The sequence below is a fragment of the Sander vitreus genome, chromosome 1 (assembly GCF_031162955.1).
Source record: "Sander vitreus isolate 19-12246 chromosome 1, sanVit1, whole genome shotgun sequence".
Classification (NCBI taxonomy): domain Eukaryota; kingdom Metazoa; phylum Chordata; class Actinopteri; order Perciformes; family Percidae; genus Sander; species Sander vitreus.
The window spans coordinates 36,826,510-36,853,041 of record NC_135855.1 but is presented as its reverse complement, the minus strand read 5'-3'; the positions used below and the strand labels follow the sequence as shown (position 1 = coordinate 36,853,041).

General features: G+C 41.0%; 1 protein-coding gene across 9 annotated transcripts in view; it reads left to right on the top strand.

Annotated features, from left to right (window-relative positions):
* samd4a (sterile alpha motif domain containing 4A) overlaps positions 1-23,124 on the top strand; it is a 67,920-nt gene extending 44,796 nt beyond the window's left edge. For 4 of the 9 annotated variants that reach the window (XM_078254061.1, XM_078254006.1, XM_078254014.1 and 1 more), the window contains 9 exons: positions 583-692; positions 1,557-1,643; positions 2,547-2,793; positions 3,097-3,182; positions 4,476-4,594; positions 6,327-6,528; positions 8,873-8,999; positions 11,750-11,833; positions 20,200-23,124. In XM_078254061.1, the coding sequence (XP_078110187.1) occupies positions 583-692; positions 1,557-1,643; positions 2,547-2,793; positions 3,097-3,182; positions 4,476-4,594; positions 6,327-6,528; positions 8,873-8,999; positions 11,750-11,833; positions 20,200-20,261 (1,124 nt within the window). In that variant the 3' untranslated portion in view covers positions 20,262-23,124. Of the gene's footprint in view, positions 1-582; positions 693-1,556; positions 1,644-2,546; positions 2,794-3,096; positions 3,183-4,475; positions 4,595-6,326; positions 6,529-8,872; positions 9,000-11,749; positions 11,834-14,828 lie in introns of all 9 variants that reach the window. The other 5 variants (XM_078254069.1, XM_078254044.1, XM_078254037.1 and 2 more) reach the window with 4 other exon arrangements.
* Positions 23,125-26,532: the final 3,408 nt, after the last annotated feature.

Sequence of the window (26,532 nt, the reverse complement as noted above, 5' to 3'; positions counted from 1 at the left end):
TTTGAATGGAATTACTGAAATAAATAAACTTTTTCATGATATTCTAATTATATGACCAGTACCTGTACATGCTTAGCTAGCTCCGTAGGTGGTAGCTCAAGCTTGACGTGCTTCGGTGATATTTTAATTTGGCTTTACACAAGGCCAACAACACGAGCCGTCCGGGAGTTTTGGAAAATAAAAAGCTCTATTCAGTGTTATTGCTGCTGTCTTTCTCCATCATACCTGCAGCCTGCAGCAGCAGGATGTGATACGAGGAAGTGGCAGCTTGATGATATGTAACGTTGCTGCAAAGGGTCAAATAGTCAAAATAGTAGCCCGTTAGGCACGACGCAAAGCCGAGTGAAGTGTAAAATAAATTAATAAATGCTGGCATGCGATTAATGTGATTAAAAAAAAATTGTCGCGTCGGCCCTTAATCGCATCGCGATTAACGCGTTAACGCTGACAGCCCTATTTTTAATATGTATTATTTATTATTTTATTTCTTATGTATATTTGTATTGGCAAAAAAAAACAACATTGTATGTTGTCTGCAGCAGTGATTATGTAAGAATTGTCTACTGCCCCCCCCTCCCACAGATGTTCCTGCGTGGCTGAAGAGTCTCCGTCTCCATAAGTACGCCGCTCTCTTCTCCACAATGACCTACGATGAGATGATGTCACTGACTGAAGAACAGCTAGAGGCACAGGTTTTTATATATATACACACAAACACACATAGACCGAGTTAGTTTCAATTTAATTTATAAGAAAGAGAAGAAAAAAAAAACAAGAACTTTACATGAAAAAGCTGTAGTTCTGGTTCATGAGGGGCAGAAGAATAAAAGCAGAAACATGTCAGCACTATGTACTTGTATTAAATAAAAAGAAATATGTCATTGACCAGTTTTAATCAATCTTAGTTTTGAAATTCTGTAACTAGTTTTAGCCAGGTCAAGTTGATAATGTTGGAATAAATTGTAAAAGACTAATGTAGCCATTGCTGTGCTCGTACTTAAAGACATTAAGCAGTTTATTTTGAAACGGAGGATGCAGCTAAAATTAACACAGCTCACCGGGAAGCTGGATACTTCCTCCAGGTGCTGCTAACTCTTTTTGTCTGACCCGAACATAATGCACAGCTACACTGAACTGAACTCTAATAAAGGTGTGTGACAATGGATTCAGTATGCTGCTATTGGCTTGAGCTGGGAACATCTGGATTGTCAGTATATCAGTTCTTCATGGGACATATATGAAGTTGCATTAGCCTCAACTGAAATTAATTTGCTGTAATCAGTTTTAGCTCTTTCTGCCGTCCCAACCAAAGATGAGCAGTAGTTTAGTTTTTTTTTCCCCCGCCCTCCACTGGCTGCATCTCCTGCTGTTACATTTTCCCAAAAAACATCTGCCTCACTGAAAGAGAACTAACGGGCCAATTTGAAAGAACCTTCACACCCTGTATTCGTACACTGCATTTCTCTTTATCTCAAAGAATAGCTATCAGTCTTTTAGACCAGCGTTTTGCCAAAGAGCAAGGAGATGTTTGACACAAAACCCTTTTCTTCCAACAGAAGGTCACTAAAGGAGCAAGACACAAGATTGTTATCAGCATTCTGAAGCTCAAAGAGAGGCAGAACCTACTTCGCAGCTTGGAAAAGGTCAGTGACTCTATACCACATTTTCTACTTCTTCATATACACAAATAAATATCATAAAGCCTATTATTATTTGAATTTGGAAGTTGTTGTTTGTTTTTGTTTTTTTACATTTTTGTTATTGGTGATTGTAATGTTAGTGGACACCACAGGACACCCCCCTCTCATTTCCCGTGCGTTTGTGAGAGAAAGTGAGAAGGGTGGCCATTCTGAGTCGGTGTTATGTATCTGAGATGGCAGCTAAAGGAACACCTAATCCAGGAAGGAGAGTTTTGGGCTCCGAATTTAAACCCATCCGCGTCACCCCTCACCCCTCCATTCAGCCTTCAAAGCAAGACAATGGCGCTCAAGGGCACGCCACAGGAGGGACATCTTGGGCCAGCTAAATTCAGGCTTAACCTTTTCACCAACGCTTCATTTAAAAATGTGTTACCACTGCATTGGTAGAGCTGGGGAAACAAGACACCTGTTGCTTGGTATTTTGGGTTTACACAGACTCATGTAGAGCGCTGCTATGTGAACGGTGGGAGGGAGGCTGATATGATGCACGCGGACAGAAGTAGTGAAGCAAAACCGCATGCATGTATTTTTGGTATTACTTTATTCTCTGCTCTATCACATGGCAGTGTGGTCAAGGATCCCTCCCCCATCTGTTAGTCTGTTAATATTCACCATGTAGGTCTAAAGTAAACAGATTTGTCTTGTATGATTATATTGAACTTTTTGTGACAGAGAGGTGGTTCACCCAAGTAAAGTAAAGCTGCAATTCTTCTCTCTTGACATCTTCATTGTAAATGCCACAGCAGATCTATCACTTGGATAGAGAGTCCTCTTTCTGATCTACTCCTCGCTTACTCTCCACACCTTCCCTCCCTCCTCTTCCCTCCTGTCATTTGCCACCACCAGGATGTGTTGGAGGGCAGTAATCTGCGTGCCCCGCTGCAGGAGCTCCACCAGATGATCATGACGCCTATCAAGGCTTTCGTTGGTGGCGAGGAGGCCTCCCTGCAGCGCCCCCTGCTAAGCCCTGAGGGAAAGAGCGCAGCGCCCGGCTCCCACCTGACCGGGGTTGGTGGAGGGGAGGCTGAGTCAGGCACAAGCGTCATCGCAGAGGGGGATATACCCGGCCAGTTTACTCGTGTCATGGGAAAAGGTGAGCTGCATGCACCGGCACTCACTTGAGATTGTTTTTATGGACTGAGAGAGGTTTATGTTTTGTTTGTTTTTTTAATTATTTTTTGGGCTTTTTACGCCTTTATTTTGATAGGACAGCTAGGTGAGAAAGGGGGGAGAGAGAGAGAGAGAGGGGGTTGGGAAGACATGCAGGAAATTGTCACAGGTCGGATTCGAACCCTGGACCTCTGCGTCGAGGCATAAACCTCTCAGTATATGTGCGCCTGAGCCAACCCGGCCACACTATGTTTTGTCATAATGTCTTATTTTCCATCCTCCTCAGTTTGTACCCAGCTACTGGTGTCGAGGTCAGACGAGGACAACATCAGCTCCTACCTACAACTCATCGACAAGTGCCTTATCCATGAGGTACCCACTCCCTCTGGAATACACACCATATATTTCTGACTCTTTTTTTATTCCAAAATGAAAAATGGAAAAAAATGAATGAGAAAACACCACTTATACATACAGTAGATATATACTAGGAACAGACACTACAGAGTGTTTAGGACTGATGTCAGTTATTGGGAATTTAAAGGTGCAGTAAACAGTGCTGTGCAAAGATTGTTGATATTTGAACTCAACTGCCAAACAAATACAACCCCCCCCCCCCCCCTTCAAAAGCTCTGCCCCCCAGATTCACTGACGGATAACTACTGGCCGGCCGGCACGTTCACATGCTGCCTCATCCCCTCGCTGCCTGCTGCCAATTGGCTGGAATAGTGTTTTGTGGCTCGTGCATTCCTTTCCTTTCTGTTTCTGCGTGTTCACACCAGATTTTATTTTTTCGCTGAATTTGACAAAAAGTGTATTGGATTAACATCCCTTACTATATCTTTTTTAAATTCCCAATAACCCACATTTCTGCCATTATATAGCCTATTATCAAAATTACATTTTTCAATGTGTTTTTCTCTCTTCCGGAAATGACTATAAATACTCACAAAAAAATCTAATAATATATATTGAAATTTCATGATTTACGTCTGATTTCATAATTACTTTTTTACTGACTGTTATCACTAATGCGTGATTTAATATCGGCACGTAATATTTGGTGAACACATAGGTTTACCCTATATACATTCAGTAAGTAAGTAGGTCAAATTTATTTATAAAGTGCTTCTCACAGACATATGTAACAAAGTGCTTTACATTGGCAAACACAAGAAACGCAAATCAGAGTGAGAACACAATACACAATCAGTATTACACATTAGTATTGAAAGTACAGACCAGGTGCAGACCGATAAACCAGATGTGTCTTTATTTGATTTTTAAAAGAATCCACAGAAACAGCATTCCATAGTTTCGGTGCCAAGTATGTAAATACATACATTGTACTGCCTCCCTGTTAACTATGTGCAAATATCATTATTTTCAGCCTAATTATTAACATTTTATCCCCCTACAGAAACCTTTTACAAAATTGAAATGTTTTTTTCATTCATCAGCTTAATAATTTGAGTGTTTTTGTAAAATATCAGTTTCATTATGTTTTAGTCTAAATGTGCTTTAGATTTTACTCTTATTTGAAGGAGAGTTTTGGGTCATTTGTTGCGACTCAATGTACCTGAAAATCCTCAGCCATGCTCTTCACCAGTCACTCATTTCATCCGTGATTCGTACTCCCTGTTCTCCCCTCCCCCTCCCTGTCAGTCCTTCACTGAGACGCAGAAGAAGAGGCTGTTGTCATGGAAACAACAGGTCCAGAGGCTGTTCCGGTCCATTCCAAGGAAAACCCTCCTCGATATAGCAGGGTACCGACCGCAGAGGAGGTAAACACACAGACATGCAGTAGCTATCATTTCCTGGGTTTTATTGTCTATGATTAAAAAAAGCCTTTAAATCAGAGTCGCTTTAACTTTAATAAAACAACCACACAAATCCAGGTTTAAGAAAGGACAACAGACTTCTGGCTGTAATTGATCCAGTGAGTTAGCCTGGATACCAGCCGAACTTAGCCCCGCCCACAACATTTGAGGTCGGGAAGTTCGGTCTGGACTTGATCCGTTGTGGAGCAACTATGCTCGAACCAGAGCTGTTTGGACCAATCAAATTGTCAGGGCGGGCTTTATACGATGATGGATCAACAGTAACGTAATCAACCACGTCACCAAAGAGCGATTGGGTTGAATTTGTTTACAACAAAGATGGCTGCCGCTGGAGAATTGAGATGTGTAGATTCCGCCATCGCGTCTGTTATAGAAGATATCGACAGCTCATTCATTTTAAAAGAGGAACAGAGAACTGAGCTCAAGGCATTTGTCGATCGGAAAGAGGTTTTTGCCGTCCTTGCTACGGAATTCGGCAAGTTTAATTTATCAGCTTAGATGGTCACTAAGAAGATGGGGCGCTCTGATTGGTTGGTTGTAGGTCTATCCAATTGAGTGCATTTTCCTGGTTCAGTTGAAACACGCCCCATAATCACAGCCCAATGGAGCAGTATCAGACTCCTATTCTGACTAGAATCTGAGTATGACAACGTCAGGCTACCAATGAGTGGGAAATGTTAAAAAAAAGTTTATAATGGTACAACTACTGTATATTTTGCATACACACATGGTGAAAGGTATTGTGCCAAATGTAGCAACACTTTTCATGAAGTTCACTGATTCCTCCTAGTATTTCCTTTTGTTGAAATGTACTGTATACAATTACAAAAGCATACATGTAGACAAACAGAAGTGAGTAAGAAAATTATTTAGTAATTTGATTTTAAACAGCATGGTATTTTAATCTTATTATAACCACAAGTTTAACTTAGTTCAGAACATTTGTCTTTCTCCTCCCTAGCACTACAGCTTCATAAAACTAGAGGAAAAATTGCAGTTGTGATGAAGATTGCAAAAGTGTTATTGCTGCTTGTTATTTTAAAGGACAAATCCGGCGCAAAATGAACCTAATGGTTAATAACACGTGTGTACCGAGTCGACCGTTCTCTGGGATATGTTTTCATGCTAATCGAATGTGACCAGTTTTAGCCCAAACCGCTAATTAGCTTATAACGCTAGTCGTCGGGTAAAGTAAAAACCTCAAAATAGCACCACACTTCAACAGTAGCATAATGCTTCGGTTTACATGTAGGACCCTCGTTATGCTACCGTGGAAGTGTGGTGCTATTTTGAGCCTTGTTAGTGGTATAGAAATAGCAATTTCTTTTTACTTTACTCGTACCCCGAGGACTAGCTTTATAAGCTAGTTAGCGGTTTGCTCTAAAACTGGTCACATTCAATTAGCATGAAAACATATCCCAGAGAACGGTCGACTGGGTGTGTTATGAACCACTAGGTTGATTTTGCGCTGGATTTCTCCTTTAATGTCTCACTTTTATTAGGTTTTTACATTCATATTTGAGTATTTATTTAACTAATCTTGCTCCTCTTACTTTACCTGATTGTTAATACTCTCGTGTATGCATAACTGCTCCTTTGTTAACACAAGTTACCGTGATGGGGAACTTTCCCGGTGCTTACCTGTATCTCACGTTTTTGTCTCGTCCTGCTGCAGCCGTTTCGGCCAGTCCAACTCGCTCCCCACCACTGGCTGTGTTGGGGGCAGCGTGTCGGCCAGGAGGAGCCTTCGCCAGTTCCAGATGCCCTCCAGGAGCTTGCCGGGTGCCAGGCTGGGCCTGCTGGGCAGCGGGGGGCTGCTGGGACCCACACCTCGCAGCTCCAGCAGCACACCCACTGGTCCCAAGCAGGGGAGACAGGTGAGTCAAACCAGCAGTACATTTCAACCAACAGGGCTGTCAGCTAACGTTTCCCCATATTTCCTGGGTATGATAAGCCTTTCAGAGTCCAGAGAGTGTTACTAGTAATACAGATTAGTATTTATGTACTACATATTTTAATATATGGGATGCTAAAATAGCATGAGATTATGCAGTATTATTGTTAGATTAGCGTATGGCAGGCAATTTCTTTTGAAACCGTTTTAGAGCTACAAATAACGATTATCTTCATTATAGATTTAATATGTAGGTGAAGTCATGGAGTAATTGTAAAATGTTAGAAAGTAGTAAAAAAAAATAGCCCACACAGTTTCCCAGAGCTCAAGGTGACATCCTAACTAGTCTTTTCTGTCAGACTAACGGTCCAAAACTTAAATGAAACACCTTCACATTTGAGAAGTTGCAACCAGCAAACGTTTGGCATTTGTGTTAGATAAATAAACAACTAATCAATTAATTGCTTAATAGTTACAGCCATAAACTTTTTAAAGATGTATGGTTTTATTTATTTTTTATATTTAGTGTGTTATTACTTTATCTAACATCCTTTGAGGTGATCAGATGAGGGCGGATAGTTCAGATGATTTCCTAAAAGGCCTGATAATTAAAATTCCCTAATACAGAAAAACTAGAGCTAAATGTAAGATTATTATCGTGTGTACGTAGTGACTGGAGTGCTGAATGGCAGTGATGTTCGTGACTGCACAGAGGAACATTTTGAAATGCGTAATACATTCCAGGATGTTTACAATAACCTGGGCAGCAGAATTCCTTCTTCAGCACGTATTCTGCCTGAAATAGACTTTTTTTTTAATTTATTCTACGACAAAAAAAAAAAAAAAACGGGAAGAGGGGCTGCGGTGGTGTTTGACGAATGAAGTGAGGTGGATGGAACTTGTAGCAGGTCACCCAACATACCAGAGGCCCTGCGTCAGCGCCAAACACTGAAATAGGAGGAGCTGCGGAGCTGTTTCAGCCCCATCCTGGCACACTCTGGTCTGGGCTTACCCAGTTCATTGGGAACCTCTCTCTCTCTCCCACTCTCTCGCTCATCCCTTACAATGACAGGAAATACCTCTGTTCCTTATGCTGGACCTTCTTGTGTGGGGGGGAGGGAGAGAGAGAGAGAGAGAGAGAATGTATGAGTCATAATTTGGGAGAGGTAGCTGTGGTGTTGGAGGAGGAGGGGCAATGAGAGACAGAGAGTTTATATATGTGTATGAGAGAGAGAGAGAAAGAAAGGCAGTGAGAACAGTGCACAGGCATTTCCTGTTTTTCCCTGGCCCATGGCACTGCTGGGCCACGAGAGGGGGGGTCAGAGGGAGAGAGGTGAGGGGAGGGGCATGTGGTGGTGGTGGTGGTGGTGGTGTTGGGGGTATAATAGGCAGGTTACAGTGAGGAATTCATGTGGCGAGCATCTGAGACTGTCATTAGGTGTGGGCCAGACATCCAGACAGGAGCTTGGGGGGGTGAAAATGTTGAAGAAGCTGTTGCCTTGATCTTACACCAGACTTCTTTCAAGCTTGCATATTTCATGTTTGTCTTTGATCAGTGAAAGTTTTAGCAATGTGTGGAAAGCAGTGCTGTACAGCACTTTGGTCAGCTTTGGTTGTTTTAAAGTGCACTATAATAAAGATTGATTGATTGATTGATTGATTGAAATGAACCTAAAACAGGAGGATCTTTGAACTTGAAATTTCAAGTTATCATTATCAAATTATGATGTATTATTATATTGCCTTTTAAATGTCAGTATTTAATTACCCAGGTTATCCGCAGGCAATTAAAATGTCTAAGGTTGGAGCATCCTGGGGGACAAGTGTTGTTGTCTTCCAATTAAAGAACTGTGGAACTAAAGATAACGTCTGAATGCAGCATATGCTCAAAACTATGTTTAACTTTCTTTGTACCACAAGGAACATTCAATACATGCAATGCACCTCAAAAACATTTTACATTTAATTGTGCTTGAGCTAGTAAATATTCATCGATTATTTCTATTTTTCAATACCAAATTAGTCTTTCATTCAGACAAAACTCAAAAATAGAATTTGGCGACACCTTTAGATAACTTGATAATGTTTATCAATCCTGGGAAAAAGTTAACTAAATTCTATGTTAAATTTAGATTAGTTACTGCATTTTGAGAGCACAAGCTGAAATAGTACGTCTAATACATGAAAATGTGTAAAAGTGGATGGACAGATTTTAATTTCTGCCATTAGACGATAAGTGTTCAACCATTACTATGACACTAGTCCTACAGAGGTGTTTGCATGTTCAAGAAGTTAATTTAATTCTGTTGTTAAAATGTTCTCCTCAGGGTCTCTGGTTTGCCAACCCCGGAGGAAGCAACAGCATGCCCAGCCGGACACACAGCTCCGTGCAGAGGACCCGCTCCCTGCCGGTTCACACCAACCCACAAACCATGGTCGTGTTCCAACAAGCCGGTAAGAAACGCAGGGAAACATGCTTCAAATGGTTTATTGTTACCAGTTTGTATACTTGTATATTTTGTCTTTTTATTCTGTATTAAATATTGGCAAGTTATAACTTCCACATCTAAAATGATGCTGAAATCTGCAGTGACATATACTTTTCTTTTAACACTTTATTCCCTTATTATTTTTCTTTTAAAGGCAGAAATACAGTATATATCCCATAGTGCAGCTATTGGTGAATAGAGACTTTCAGCTCTATTCACTTTCTCCTTGCTATCGAGGTGAAAACCCTGTTTTAGCACAAGAATGTTGTATTGTTTCTCCCAGAACACAATGGAAGTTATCACCCAGTCATTGGCTCTTATGAATTGACAATATTGGTCTTTATGCAAGATTAAACGACATTTCAACAAAACAAATAAAAATGAAAAAGTACTCCTAGTTATCTGGGGGTAATTTTAAATGTCACAGGCCTTTTTTTAAATCGTGAAAGGTCTCACCCTGAAAGCCCCCCACTTACAGTGTCCACACAGGCTCGGGTCATGGTAACCATCGGCGCCAGGCAGAGTGACCTTTAGTAGCCTCTGCTGACTGGACTTTGTCCCACAGGAACAATGGACAGTAATAGGACAAGCTGTGGCTTCCTCCACTCACAAACACACGTACACACACACCAGAAATGTCCTCTTTTTAGAATGAAGAGGAAAAACTGATTTGAAAAAAATAAAAAAGCAGGCCGAGTGGAGACTGCATGGGAACGAGGAAGAGACAGAGGCAGGGAGGGAGGAAAGAGTCAGAGGAGTCTCTCAATGAGGCTCTTTGTGCAGTGAGTACATGGCTCTCTGGCCCACTTTTCCTTCCCTCCCTTCTCTCCCTGACTCACTCTCTTTCTTAACTTTCCCTCCCTCTTTCTCCCCCATCTTTCCTTCTTTGACAACTCTGCGGAGTCATGCACTCACAGCAGTCACCCTCGAGGGTGGCTGTAGCTGGGTCTCGGCCAGAGTAACTGATTTGATAGGCTAGGCCCCCACCCTCCTCTGACTCTGTGCATATATGTGCGATCTGTCTTTCTCTCTGCCAACAGATGGATAAAGAGACTTATTAAATGAGACACAGCAGAGAAAATGAGAGGATGAAGTAACAAGTGTGTGTTTGTAGAGTTTACTTCAGTGTGTTTGTGTCGCTGAAAGTCTGTGTGTGTACAGGGGTGGAGGGTGTGTGTGGCAGAGGGGTTGTTGGAGGGATTTGGAGCCTATAAATAGTCCAGTGTGGACTACTGGGCCTAACTCAGCTTTTCTCTCTGGCCACAAGGGATTTTCACTGCCCGGCCTGTATTGAAGACTCAGCTAAGGACTAAATGGCTGGAAGGGGTTGCTAGGCTGAACTGTGGCCCAAATACAACCCCCACAACACACACATACTCCCTCTCCAACCTCAACCCAACCCTCTACAAAACAGTCTCCACCCTGCTCACAGTTGAGGCAAAGACAACCAGCACCAAATAGCAACTGAGTAAAAAAAAAAGACAAAATGGGGGCTTTAAGTCATGTGTAATGTCTGATGTATGTGATGAGCATCCATTAATAATATTATAATCTTAATAATCGGAAACTCGGAAGTGATTAACTGGAACCAGGATGTGCAGTATGTCTGATAATTAAGTCACTCTGCTGTTATGCTGCTGTCTGCCATATGTTTGTTTGGGTTGGGGAACAGTAATTTAGTATACTGGCATATCAGACTTGCATATCACTATTCTGTAGATCAATATCAAGTTATCAGCTCGGTTGTCTTTATTAATCACAGACTATTTAAGTGATAACAAGTTAGATCTGATCATTGGAGTGACAGACAATTCCAGTGATGTCTCATGTTACCATGCAGTTCAAAGCAAAGAACATCAATTACATTATATGTTATTTTGAATTGCTGAATGTACATTTTGTCCCCAATCCAGTCTCTCAAACCCTACACACACACACACACACACACACACACACACACACACACACACACACAGCCCCTGCAGTCATTGTTTTGATGTAGCAGTGCTGGAGATAACAGTGTGGTATAATCTGATTATTGAGGCTGAATTTTGATTAAGTGGACGACATTGTTCCACTGTACTGTTTTTTTTTTATTTATTTTGTTCTTTGCCAACTTGTCGTCTGGCACCAATATATTTAAAAAATGAGGAAGAAAAAACTTTAAGCATTATCATGAATTTTGTTTGATTATGATTAAAGTAAATAATTTGATTAAGTCAAGTTTTCCCTATGTTGTCATCTGTTTTAATGTGAATATAATTAGATTAGATTAGATTCAACTTTATTGTCATTGTGCAGTGTACAAGTACAAAGACAATGCAGTTTGTGTCCAACCAGAAGTGAAAAAGCAGAAGAGTGCAATGTGATATTCAAGTATAGACAGATGGTGCATAGGCAGGACAAGAAATATATTGCAGTGTTATAAGAGCAAAATAAATATGGCTTTGTAATATGAACAATGTATGAACAACATGTACAGATATGTGCAATGTATGCAGTAGCAGTGACATTATACTAGTAGTAAGAATAATATAGATATAGATATATGCATTGTTATCACTGGGATGCAGAGTTAGAGTTCAGTAGGGTGACAGCTGCAGGAAAGAAGCTTCCTCTGAACCTGCCGGTACGGGTGCGGAGAGACCTGAGACGCCTCCCGGATGTAATCACTGATACTGATGTTGCTTCAATTTTGTGTTTGTTACTGTACAGATCTACAGTTACCAGTGACAGAGCCAGACATCAACAATCGCCTTGAGTCTCTGTGTCTGAGTATGACAGAGCACGCCTTGGGAGGTAACGCACAGTTTTTAATTGATCCTAATTATTACACCATAATACATAAATACAGTTGTTCCAGAGATTAAATGTGGTCCAAGGGCATGTAAGGTTTACCTCCTGTAAAGGCCAGCAGATGCATCTTACTCACCCAGAACTTCTGTGTTGTGTTCAAAGCCAAAAGCAGACACAAGTGTCCCAAAGTCATATCAGTCAGCCAGTTAGTGAGTCATGCTCAGGTTACGTCACTTTGATCTTAATACTGATCTTAGGGCTGGCTGACTGGCCCATTCCAACACTCAGTCTATTATCCTGTTGTGGGAACAGTTTAAAGACTGGAGTTTTTTTGCCCATCGATAACTCCAGACTTGTTGGAGCCCAGCGAGGGGTTTTCAGATGTGTTGTATTCGTTGGTCCAATCTGACCAAGTAGGTCCAAAACTTGCCAAGTTTGAGATCTGACAGCGACTGACAGGGGGAAATAAAGTCGGAAGAGCCAGATGAGAAAAGCTGGTTAATAGCAAAAACTTTCATTCACAAATATAATACACCAAAAAACTGAACTTTTGAATTTGAACACTGGCCTCACAAAAATGAGGTGTTAATCTCAGACAGCCGATTGTTATACGATCCGAGAAAGAGATCAAATAAGACAGAATAGCCCACTAGACGAGATGCAAGCTTTTTTCCGTTTCGGCATTTGGTATGAATGGCAAACAATATGAAAATTACTTGACATACACACATAAAATGCGCTTTTAAATAACTTTTATATTGAGTCAAGCCAGTCAGTGGATGACCTGACTTGTGCAGAATATTCCCATGTACAGTAAATTGCAGTCTGGGTTAAAGTCAGTGGCAACTCCCCCCATGCCAAAACTTGACTGAGGTGAAGACAGTGGGCCTCAGTGCTCAGTGCAGAACGGTGGACAAGTGCTGCTTTGTGCGTGTGTTAGGTGGACAGAACTGGGCAGCAGAGCGAAAGAGTGCGTTTAACTGAAGAAACTCCTCCTTAATCAGTTTCACCTTTTTCTAGTCTCTTGCACCCAAACATCCAGCTGGCTGTGGTGAGCTTCAGAAACATAACTTGGTAACTGAATCCAAACAAGCTACAGGAAATGACCCAAAACACAATGTTTTATTGGTACGAGGAAAAGGGTGGTTACACTTAAACACAGTTTATCTGTATTTTTTGCTGCGCTGTTCAACAAGAGCTTACAGTTTTCTTCAACTGCTTACACACAAAATCTTTTCATGTCACACGATTTTTGAAACCTCTCTCTCAAAGTGCAAAATTACACAGCAAATCTCCAAAACCAATAAGCTATTTCTCAGCCTTTCACTCAGTTTTCAATTGCATAAAACACTTTTTTCAAAACATTACACACAATTCTTTACCTAAGACACAAAAATCTAACCGGAAGTGACTTGCTTTCCTTTTCTAAACACAAACAATCAAAATGCTACACTTGTTTACCAGGACACACACACACTCCTCACATTTGCAAACACATTGTCATGTCGTAACTGAACACTAACCAATCACTGATTTAGTATAGGCCTATACATAGGTCAAAGGTCAGATTACCTGTTTTGCACAATGGATGCCAACAAAAGACAGAGAGCAAGGAAAGGAGGAGGAGGGAGAGACGGGACGACAATGAGGAGGAGGAGGAGGAGGGGAAGAAGAGGAAGAAGGAGAGCCATCTCTGATGAGATCAGGGCCACACTTATTCATCATGTGATCAACCACGGATTGACCATGAGAGTCCATCTTGAGTAGCTTTACAGTGGCGTCCATACTGCATGCAACTATCTAATGACTATTTCAGCATTAGAAATCAATCAGACTTTGTTTTGCACAAAGTGCATACAATCATCCCCACACACAAGCACACACACACACACACACACACACACATACACATATTCTTTATTCTAAAAATGATACCTTTGGTTTACATATGTTTGTACTTTTGTTTTCTTGTTTCATGCTACTGTATACAACACTGTGCTACTCTTACAAACGTAATGTTTTGCCCAATAAATATTTTCAGTTTTACTGTAACTTTTCAACCACTTTCAGCAGATTACTTTCTCTCTAGAACATTGTAAATGTAGATATAGGCCTATGAAAGACAAAAGAGCTTTAGATTTAGAACAACAGTGTGTACATGGTATATCCAGAAATTTTCTATTATGAAAAAAGTTATTTTGAGATGTTTTTATGGTATTTTGAATGCAGTGTTTCATTTTGAAGGAGATGTGAGGCATTTTGTGTGTGCAGTTTTGGGAATTGTGTGTAGAGTTTTGAAAAAAGGAAACATAGTTTTGAAAACGTGTGTAAGCAGTTGGAAAAAACTGTAATATGACATTAGCCTGCCCTTTCAGTGTCAATGATGGAATGAAATTGTCCACCAGTGCGTAGCTTGATAACGTTTTCCTCTTCAGCCACACCAGAGGCAACAGATGTCAGACTGCTGTTTTCCTCTGAAAGGCTCTATCAGTATTTTTACAGATGTGTTGTTCTCTCACCATGACACTGGGCTCTGGCCCCTCACTGTTCACCAAGCCAGAAAACGCTTCAGGCCTTCTTTACAAAGAGTTGACAGGGAATTGCAGTTAAAAAGTGTAACAAGTCAAATTATTTTTTAAACCTTTTTATAGAATCTGTTCCGGAGGCATACAGGGGCATATAAGCTGAATGTGCTGAGTTAAAGTTATAAGTTACAGAATTGGACATATAAGTTGCTACGAGATCTGAAATCCATCCCTGCACCTGTTTCTATTCGGGGTCACAGGAAAGCTGCAGCTTGGCCCAGCATGCACCTGGCGTGAGGGTTAGTGTTAGCGTGAGGACTCATGGCTGAATTCTAAGTGTTACAGCTTGGTCAGCTCAGGACCCTTAAATCTCCATCCACACTGTGGAAACACTTACCATAAAGCCGTCTGGGGATGCTGACGAAGTTCAACACTAAAACCCCCCTTTTTTCTGTCTGCTGTTCCTTCTTTAGACGGCGCTGACCGCACATCAACGATATGAAATGAGGACCTGAGTGAGAGCAGTTAGGACAGCGCGGGTTCCTGAGGCTCTCTCACGATAAGTCACCTGGAGGTCCCCCAGCCCTCCTGTCCCCTCTCCCTGTAGCCAGTGGCAGAGCTCAACCAAAGGATCGGGCGGGATCCAAGAAACACAAGAGAGCCGATCACCAAACGGCCAACACAAGCTATCACATCGGCACCGTCCATCGGGTCGGAAAAAAACACACTTCCTGCTCCGCCAGCATGCTCACAGTCACCTGCATCTGGGTGAGGCGAGAGAAACACATTGAACACGGCCTGGACAGTATGTGGACAGCGCGCCCCCCTTCCCCACACACACACACACAGAGACACACCCACCCATCCCCCTGTGGGGAGGCCAGAAGCAGTGCTTCAGCCCAGCAGAATGGAGACGTTGGCCTGTGGATCAGGGCCCAGTGAGACTGAGGCCCTTTTCCCTCTCCGACACCCTCTGGTCCCCGCACGTCGACCGCAGCTCGTGGCATCCTTCAAATCCATAACAGTACCTCAGACCCCAAAAACAAGACGAGACAAGCGGAGCTAGAAGGACGCCAGAAGGAAGTTTGGGATTTCCTTGACTGTTTTCAGTGAGGACTGAGCGTCCAGCGCGGACACTTGTAGAGCTCGGGAAGGTCTTCTTGCTCAGTATTGGGTGGCAAAAAAAAAAAAAAGAAATCATTTATTTGTTTTGTATGTATTTATTGTTTACATAATGATGCTACTTTCAAAGGGTACAGAAACGTGTATGAATTTCAGGTATGAATTGTGTAATATTCTGTAAAGCCTTGGCTGTCTACCAGCTCAATGTCCCACGAGTAGCCATCACGCTAGTTTACAACCGACGTGCTTATTCTTTATTTTAGCAGCCAACCGCAAAGACGTGTCGGCGTGAACATTTATCAAGAGGGAGGAGAGCGAGAAAGAGGTGGAGGTAGAGCAGATGTGTGAAGAGGGATAAGAGAAGGACGTGGAGAAGGAAACAGAAAGTAGTAGAAGAAGGAATCAAGCCGAGGTGATAGCGGAAAGGGAAGTGGATGTTTAAAGGAGAGAGACATCAGAGGCGGGACCTTTGATCGGCCGAAGTTGACCGAGGAAGATGATGTCATGTCTGGTCATGTTGTGGGTATAGTGCAGGAGGAAGTGAGTTTGGCACCGGTCAGTTACATATTGTTTATCCACAGCATGTACTGTATGATCTCTTTGAATTCAGAGCCTTTGTAGGCTCGATACATTGAAAATGTGGGTTTTTTTTATACACAAATGGGAGATTATTATCGTCAGTGGGATCCGTCTGCATGTTCAGATACTGGGTTTAGTTTTTTTCTTTTTCTAAAGCAGGGTGATATGCTTAAGCTGCATGTTACAACTAAATATCTTCACGGAGGAAAATTATGGAGAAGATGGCAGAAGAGGAAAATACAGGAGATCGATCTGGTTTCTACTCGGACTCGTTTTGCAACATTGGAGAAATCACACACTGTCAATCCATGAAGGGTAGTTTTCCCAGAGATTGGCTTCATAAGTGCTTACCTCCACCTGCTGGCCAAACACAGTCATGACGGGACAGGCGCTGAAGTCTGTGGACACGGGCAGATCATTGAAAAATCATTTACGAACATTATTTTGGGAGATATCAGAGCTGCAGCAGTCCCCTCAAAAGATTGCCCGTGTAACATGGTCTTCTGTCTGCACAGGCCTATATGAAATTTATTTTCTTGTTTTAGATTCTGAATCTCATGGTTATTCTGTGTCTTAATATTTATCCTCAGTTTATTGTGTGTGGAATACAGACTTTATAAGAATAGGTTTATATCGGAATAAGCTGGTTAGGAAACTTCCCTCTTTGCCACTGTCAGCGTTGTGCTGAGAGTCCTGACCCTGAACGGTTATCATCATCGAGGGTTGTTTATTATTGTTTAGTTTCTTTCATTAGTTTGTTGCAATTCTCTAGTACTTCCTCTGTATCCTGCACTTGATATGATAATGTGATACACTAAAAATCCAAATGTTCAAGGCTCACGCAACAGTTTTGTGCTTTGGAGTCTGATCAAACGGAGCAGATTGAGGAGATGAGATCGACGCTCACTCTCGACTGCAGAGCTTCAGTCTCGGTGGACGGACAAAAGTAGAGCGGTAGAACCACAACAGGCGGCGATGTTGAATCCCGCAGCAGAGACGAAAAGGCTCCTGGCGCCCCTCGTTGACCTGAAATGATTTCTGTTTGTCTGACGGTCGATGTTGGGAGTTAAAAAAAACACTTTCTGTTCTCATGTCACACACAGTTTAAGGACCACACCAGTGTTTGTGCATGTTTTAGCCCGTTTACTACGATTTTTAATACACATTACAACACTACCAACTCATTTTATTTTATGTTTTTCCCAACCTTCCAGGCAAACACAAGTTTCCATTTAATCTATTATGGTATTACAATGAACTTGTGTAGTCTTGGCAACTCCCTGAGATAGTTCATCCATCACTGCGAACTTTTGTAAGTCCGTCTTGTTCTATAGTGCTGTTCACACTTCTTCAAAGATCTTCGCCTGCAAAGGAATTAACAAAGGATAAAACACTTTCTTTCAAGTGTGTTCAACCTCAATTTCATACCATAGTAGTAACCGCTGGCTACCTACAAGTTTGGGGAAACATAATAAATCAATTTAAAACACTACCGTATGCTTACAAAATAATAATATATATTAGCAGTGACGCATTCAGTGTGTGCACTATATCTAAGGGACTAAAACATGCAGACACTCATTGTGATGTCTGGAGCCCAAACTGTCATCTTGTTTTGGTGAACGTGGTTTCAGATCCAGTGATGGTGGCTTGAAACTGCAGTCTAGATCAGTGCGCACACGCACCACAGATATATGTGTGTGTGTGTGTTGTTAGTGGCAGCACTGCGCACTCTTCAGATTTTTGTCTTGTGTTTCAAGTGTGTGTATGTGTATGTGTGTGTGTGTGTGTGTTTTCTGCTTTTATACTTTGAGTCTATAAGAGCCAAACAGACGCCGTCTGTACGTTTGTGAACGAAGATGAAGATTCCACCAAAGCATGAATGTGACATGAACTGATGTTCCACCTTTTAACATCTTTGGGTTTTTTTCTGATGCTCCTCACTGAGACGTAGCATCGTGTCTCATCGTAGACCGGTTCAGTGTCACTGCCATATGAATCAGTACTTAAAGTAGATACAATTATTTATTCTTTTTTTTTTTTCTTTTTTTTTTTTTTTTTTCATAATTTTTGCAGAGGTGATACTTTTACTCATTTAGGTGTATTATTATTTAAAGTACCATGTGTATTAACATGTTATGGCTGGTGACCATACGTACATCTCAAATATTAACATAGTTATTGTTGACTTTGACTGTTTTTCTTTTGTTGCTGTTGTTGGACTATAACCTTGTTTGTATCTATCGGTGTCATGTTGAGATTTTTTTTTCATGTGAAGCTTTGCTGTCTGAGCGCAGCCGAGGGCAGCAGCCGGTCCATCACAGATACATCGATTCATGTTCGGTTACAGAGTTCACGTCAGACGAGCTGTCGGCAAACAAAACACCGGTGTGCTGCTGCTGCTGCTGCTGTTGTTGTTGTTGTTGTTGTTGTTGTTGTCTTTGGCAGGCCAGGCCAGGAAGTAGACTGGTTCATTGTGATCTGGAGTCTGAGCTTGGTGCTGTGGGCGTATTGCCACCTAACTGTGTTCTCCTGAGAGGGAGAGGTGAATACTGTAGGTTTCAGTGTATGTTACTTTAAAGGATAAGGCGGGCTTTATTCTGTATTTGTCTTATTGTCAACAAATCCCACGAAAAGATCAAATTCAAGTCAGTACTTTGACTTCCTGTCTGTGGCACTCAACACCAAAACCCTTGCGTTCCTATTGATGATGGAAATCTTTAAACAGCTCACACACATAAAGTCTCTCTTTTAAAACAGAATGGACTGGGTAAACCTGTACATTTATCTACAGGGTTCATACGTTTTGAAAAAACCTGGAAAAGTTATGGAATTAAAAAAAATGCAAATTCCAGGCCTGGAAAGGTTTTGGAAACAAAAAGACCCAGAAAGTTTTGGAAAAGTCATGGATTTTTTTTTTTTTTTTTTTTAAACACAGCATAATAATACGTGATTAATAAATGTATTTCACGTCGTCCTAACCTCAACGTTCTTTTCGGGGCGCGATATTACGACTCCCACTATGAATTACATAAATTGTCATTCAAATAGTAAACTTTAACATAGATTTGTATTCTTGTTGTATAATGTCGACTGACATTTTCAGGAATACATAGTCATGGAAATGTGCCACAAAGTCATGAGAAAGTATTGGTTAAAATGCGTATGAACCCTGTATCTATCCTGCTTCTGTTACAATTTTGTGGGAACCAATCACAAACTGGCTTATCCACCTGGCGCGCTATAGGCGGGTTTAACACGATGACGATAGAGAAGTAACCAAGCAGCTTTTTGTTTACATTCAACAAGCCGGCGACCAAAGCACAGCAACCCGTTGATGCCGCTGTCGCTGCTACGTCACCCGGATCGTTGGTCTGATTGGTTGAAGGACTATCCAATTGCGTACAGAGTCATTTGAACTATGGCCGTTGATCACGCCTCTTGTGCAGTAGAAAACACAGAGCAGACTCCCCAGACTGATGTTCCATCTTAAAACATTGAGCTTGATCTGGTGATAGCCAGACTAGGAAATTGTGACTTTGTTGGGGACTATTTTCAGCGGCGCATTAATCCACATTTGGTGCTCTAGTGGCAGCAGGACAAGGCGTGTGTTGGATTGAGTCAAAATAAACTACAGTGTGTGTGTGTGTGTGTGTGTGTGTGTGTTCATGCAATGAAGGAACATGTCACATGATGTGTTTCTATGGCGCAGAGGAAGAAGAGATATCAGGCTCTGATGCACAGACAGACAGGCAGTTGTTAGTGGATACATTCACTGTTGGTTTTGTCTTTTCATGAGATTTGTTTATATTAAGAGAAGTAGAGAATATCACCAGGCTTGTCCTTTTTTAAACATGTTTAATATCACTTATTGAAAAATCCGTAATGTTATCAAAGGGATTATTGAAACTGTAGTACGTTTGCAGTCATTTTTTTGTATTGACTTTCATATCACTTTGCAATGTTTAAGGTATAAAGGTGTTGATGGAGAACTTCAGGAGATTTGTTTCAGTTTTGCATAAAAAAAACTAGTTCTTGTCTGTGGCTGACAGCGTTTGAATAACCTGAGTTTATGTGATTTTTTTTATTTTTTTTTCTAGGTGCCATAACAGAGTAAAGTTACACATGTTTTGAATTTTTTAGAGTTCCAAACAACACCTCCAGTTTCCTGCAAGCACCTCTGGGTCAAAGAGACGTCCATGTGAACACAGAACATCCCTGTGACGGGACAGTGGAGGGTTACGGCTCTGAGGTCTGGATCATTACACATCTCTTCAAACCAAATGCTTTATTTTTATTTTTCATAAACGCCTATCAGCTCTGTGGGTGTCCAGGAGTGCTTCTAACGCCGTGCACACTGCAGTATTAACAGTTAGATAACGCCTTGATATTCCCAAAAAAAACCACAACATTAATGTACTTTAAATTGAGACATATATGCTGTTTTGTATCTTTTATTTTTGTCAGATTCTGCAGTTTAGTCAGTTTATGTCAATATGGGATGCCAAGACTTTTCTTTGTGTGTTTTCTTTTGTAAATTCAGCAGCATCCATTCTGTAACAAAGTGTTACCGCTTGACTGTGCTCCTTCATTTCATTTAGTTTTATTTTATCAAAGAGCCGATGTCCTGTATTGACTGCAGGCTTGCGTATATATTTGACAAAAGAATATTGTATGTTTAATAATAAAAAAAACACAAAAAAGACAAAAAATTGAAGAAAATGCCGAAAAAAGAAGAAAGGAGGGGGGGGGGGGGGAATTGAAGAAGGGGGGGGAAAAAAAAATAAAAAAAAGTGTAATTTATATTTTAAAACTGCATGCACAAGGCTGGGAAAGTCATCTTTAGAATAACAAATGGCAGTGCCTTTTTTTGTACTCGAGACATTCACCCCAAATGTAAGATGGTTTTATATAAACTTTAAAAAACTGAAATGTTACAGGATGAAACAGCTGTGTCGGGTCTCGTTCACACTGCAGCTACAAGTGTCCTAATTCAGATTGACACCCCCCCCCCACCACCACCACCTATTCCTGTATGTGGGTTAGGGTTACCATGTTTTAATGTAAATACAGTACAGGGGAAAATGAATGCATCTTTTTTCCGAAACAGAAATCTGATGCTGGTTTTATGTCACTACCCACCGAACTGATCACTGTGTGCAAAAAATTCACTTGTTTGATAGATTTGATTTTCACAGAGGACAAAGAAACAATGAAGATTAACTTAGTTAGTATTGGGGGAAACTACCACATCGTACCTCTGGGCCGATCTTTAACAAACATCGGGCTGCAACTTATAATATGCTGATTTTTATTTTTTTATTTCTTGATTAATTTGATTAATCATTTAGCCTATAAAAGGTCCGAAAGTGTAGTAGTGAAAAATGTCCGTAAGGTGATGTCTTTAAATTGCTTTTTTTGTTTTTTTTGTATGTGTTTAACCAACAGTCCCAAATCAAAAGATATTCAGTTTCTAACTATGTATAATCCTCACATTTGTGAAGCTGGATCCTTCAAAAAGAAAAAAAATACGTATTAAATGATTCATTGATTATCAAACAACATTTTCATCACTTCCTCGGTTTGAGATTCAGTGTAACACATGGATGAGCGTACACGTGTAGCGCTCTCTGTGGTCTGATCAGTGAAATGTCGCGTTAAAGGGATAGTTCAGATGTTTTGAAGTGTGGTTGTATGAGCTACTCCTCCATAGTCAGTGTGGCAGAGGCAGCAGCTAAACGTATTTTAGACACCTAAAGAGTATATCGGTTTAAGTGTACGCTATATTTGGAATATTTTCACAGATTTACCTTGCTGTCAGACAGCCCTTTACAGGGTACTGATGCCGTTTTCTCTGCTCTCTTCAAACCCACCAGACTCCTTTCGCAAAAACAGTCATTTTACCTCGCAGTACACGGGAGTTGCTGCTCTACCGCTGCCCCCATCATGTCGTCCAGACGTTAAAAACTGTTTCTTTTTCACAATTCTGTGATTCCACCTTGATTCAGTCACATTATCCTCTTTCTGACCAATTAATTACAGGAACGCAGTTATAGGAACAGTCCACTTCTAAACAGTTGTACTAACTACTCTCCCCCAAAACCGGTTTTCCCATTTGCATTCACATTGGCCAAGTGGCCATAGGAACTGACCTTTTGTTATTATAACACAGCCATCTAACCACCACTATGTGGAAAAGGGAAAAGACCCTGCCCTGAAGTAGGAGCTGAAAGAGTTACAGGAACTGTGGCCAGAGGAACTTAATAATCCCCAAATTGGTCCAGTCGGAACAGGAGAAAAAAAGGGTTCTAGGAACGTGATGTTCTAGGAACTGCAAAAATCCCTCCGGTCGGAAAGCGGCTATTGGGCCACCAGCAGGAATCCTTTGTTCATTTAGTTGCCTCATTTATCAATATTTGACACTCGTTTTTTGTGTACTTCAACATAGTAAAATAAACCCATATAAATCCTCTGCATCAGCAGAGAAAATCATCTCCCAAGTTCAATAAAAACCCGACAGTTAAACTCGTTAAAACCCGATGACACAAATCCTCGTGAAAGCTGAATTCAATCAGCGATGTCTAGTTTACTGCACGTGGTCGACAGCTCTTCAGATGTCTTTTACAACCTCACGGCCAAGTTTGTCTTTTTCGAACTGAACTTGAATGTGTTTTAGCCATTAAACCTTCACACACAGTCACTAATTAAAGCAGCTTCATGTCTGTTTTTTTTTTTTCAGCTGCTCCTGAAAACTAAATGTGAACATTAAAACACAAAGTTGAATCTGAATTGAGCGTTGTGACGAACAGTGTGAACGACGCCCGTGGCGGTGAACACGGTCTGTTGTTTCTGTACTCTGTAGGTACTTCTTAATGCTGATATGAAGTTAGGAATTATTCTGGTCTATACAAAAAAAAAAAGTGTGAATGAGTGTGTGACAGTGAGTAAATGAGTGTGTGTGAATACATTCAAGTGTTTTTCAATGTGTCTTGCTGTAATTTTGTGGCGACATACCAGAATGCTGTGACTTGGCATGCCCCCGTTATACATAAAGAAAAGATGTAAGTCCTCCAGCGTGTCCGTGTGTGTGTCTGTGAGAATCGGATTCAGACAGTAAAACAGGGTTCAAGAGGGCTTTTAAAAAAAAATTTCCTTAAAAGTTTTTATTTAGTTTTTAAATAAAAATGTTACACCTAAATTCAGCTGGCTGAGATCTGCAGATTTAAGATGGTTTTCACTTCAATGTCGTTTCACATTATGTCGTACCTTATATATATATATATATTTTGAGGCCCTTAATTTTAACCAACAAAAACTTTCACCCAAACCTTGCAATTGTAGTTTCCAACAATGAGTGCAGAAATACGTAAGAAATCCGAGGGGTTAAAGGTCAGGCTTTCCCCCTAAACTCTGCTACTCTATTAAAGGGGAACGCCACTGATTTTATACACAAAATGTTGTTTACTTGTCTTGAGAAGTACTCAGTGGTGGAATGTAACTAAGACAATTTACTCATGTTCTGTACTTGGGTATAAATTTGAGGTACTTGTACTTTACTTTAGTCTTTTCATGCCACTTTCTTTTCATCCCACTACATTATTATCTGACAAATTGTTACGTTTTAGTCTGTGTCAGCTGCTCGTGTGTAGCTAGCCTGATGAGAGGGTCAGACGGACAAATGACACATGAGGGGGGCATGGAAGACAATCATGGAAACAGCACGCTGCAGGCTAACGCTGAAAAGACAAAGACGCTGAAAGACTTTCCTTGTTTTCCCACAACACAACTTTTGTAAATACACCTTTTAAAACCAAAACTACAACACAGAGAGCGGGCTCGCGGAGTCCCAACGAAGGAGAGGGCGCTGGAGAGCGGACGCGGAGCAGTCAGTGCGGAATAGCGGCCTCCCGGCGGCAGGAGAGACCAACACCAGCAGGCCTGGCTCCAGAGCGGCTGGGTTAGTCAGTTTAACACAGCACAAACCCCTCAGAAGTAAGGAAAAACATACACACACCCCAGGTTATCTTAGCCTTGTAAAAATATAAAGAGCTTACACATTTTCGATCAATTAACGGAGAAAATAATCAGCAGATTAATCCATAATGAACATAATCATTAGTTAATAGTTCAACCAACTAATAGTTCAACCAACTACAACAGTAAAATCCTGCTTCAACATTAATGCATGAGTGATAATAATCTATTGATATTGATAGTAAGTCAGGGGACATTTTTATACTTTTAATACTCTTTTTTTTACACTTGCACTTTTACTTAAAGCGTAACTCTCGCCAAAATGCAACCTAGGGTCTTTTTGTGAATGTACCAAAGTCAAACTTTTTGTTAAAAGCAAAATTGGGACGGAAACGCCACTTTTCAGATTTACCGTATTGCCGTTTTCGGTCAAAGAGAGAACATTGTTTGTGTACACAGAGTTTACTAAAAAGAAAGGTTTTGAACAACTCACTTTAGCAGTTGTTTCCGCTCGCAGCCATCTTGCCAGTCAAAAAGTCGATTTCCGAATTAACGTAACGGGGAGGAGCGTAAAGATGGAAAGCTCCTAAAGCTTAGTTCCATATAAATGCACGGATAATTTGTTGTTTTGTCGTTAGTGAAAAACAATATTGACCTTGTAGTTGAAAAAGGAGCCTCATATAGGAATGACATTTCCTCCTATGGAGTCCGTTCATTCGCATTCGGAGATGGACTCTTTGACTGGTAAAGATGGCGGCGAGCGGAAACAACTGCTAAAGTGAGTTGTTCAAAACCTTTCTTTTAGTAAACTCTGTGTACATAAACAATGTTCTCAATGCTGAGTTCATGTGTAGAGACCCTGGTCATACTTGGAGAAAAGTTTCATGTTGTGTCGAGCCTTCTTAGTGTTTTAAAAATAGTGATTTTGATGCTATCATAGTAGTGTCCCTAGCACTCCCATTCGAAAGGCCATTTGACCGAAAACAACAATACGGTAAATCTTAAAAGTGGCGTTTTCATCCTAATTATGCTTTTAAACAAAAGTTTGACTCGGGTACATTCACAAAAAGACCCTAGGTTGCATTTTGGTGAGAGTTACGCTTTAAGAAAGAGAGTATTTTTATAGTGTGGTTTAAACCCGTACAATTTGAGCACAAACACGAAACTGATCAAGATGCTAAACACCCCTAACTTTAAATCTTCTCTGAAATCTTCTTTAAAGGCACATTTTCAGTTATAGACAGAAGATTAAGGAAGTGCAGAGGATGTCCGTGCACCAATCCCTGCCAGTGTCTTTATTGATATCTACCACTGGAGGGTGCTAAAGTCGTACAAGTTGACTTTTAACACACAGTGACTGTAATTATGATCAAAATGTCACAAAAACCAATCACTATTGATCACGTTTGGTGTGATATTAAGCACCAACCCTGTGTTTTGAGTTTTTTTCTTATGTCAGACAGATTTTTGTCTTTTTAAAGCTGCAGTTTGTAACTGCAGCCAGGATGATACAGCATGTTGTGTGGTTATTTCACCTCGCAGGATGTCATCAACTGACCAGGTAACATTAGTATACATGCTTTATTTGAAGTTAAAACACATTGTGTAGACACAAACACATTTCAAAGTTTCAGCTTGAACTGCTCCTTTCGTTGTAGAGTTGAACGTACACTCTTTACATGAAGAAGCAGATTGAATTGCCGCTGTGAGATGACGGTTAATTAAATGAAATGCATGAATGTGATGTTAACTCTAGAGCTGGAGCTGCTGAGTCATACCTCTGTCAGACATCCAGATTAGGATCAACTCCATGTCTCTGCTGTTCTCTCTGGGCTCAGGGCCAGATTAACCCTTTAATGGGCCATCGGGCAAAAACAAAACAAAAAAGAAAGAGCTGTGGGCCCTCTTTTTTTTTTACCAGTGTTGTCTTCTTTCACTTCAAGTTCATGGTTTTCTACATTTTACCTGAGTGCCTTCCTTTTAGGGGGCTCCAGGGCTCCAGAGTTGTGAGCTTATTGCAACCAGCTGTTGAAGGCTCGAGTGTCGACCGTCAGCCAGCAGGTTCAAAGGTATTCCGGTTCACTATTTTCAACATACACACAAATAGGAAGCTCCTCACTTACTGAAGAACAAAGCTCATTAACTGTGTAGAGATCCATGCAGCTCAGCTCGAGCTCAGTGCTCCAGTGGTGGAAGAAGTACTCTGATGTTTTACTTAAAGTGCTCATATTATGCTTTTTTAGCTTTTCCCCTTTCCTTTATTGTGTTATGTATCTTTTTTGTGCACGTTATAGGTTTACAAAGTGAAAAAGCCCAAAGTCCACCCCAAAGGGACTCACCATCTCCAACAGAAAACACTGTTCACAAACTGCTCCAAACAGCTCTATTGTAGTCCAGCCTTTACTTCAGAGACAAACGTGGTCACTGTGTAACACACGTTATAATGCTCACCTAGCTGCTAGCGTGGCACGCCCTCATACTCTGCTTCTGACTGGCTAGTAG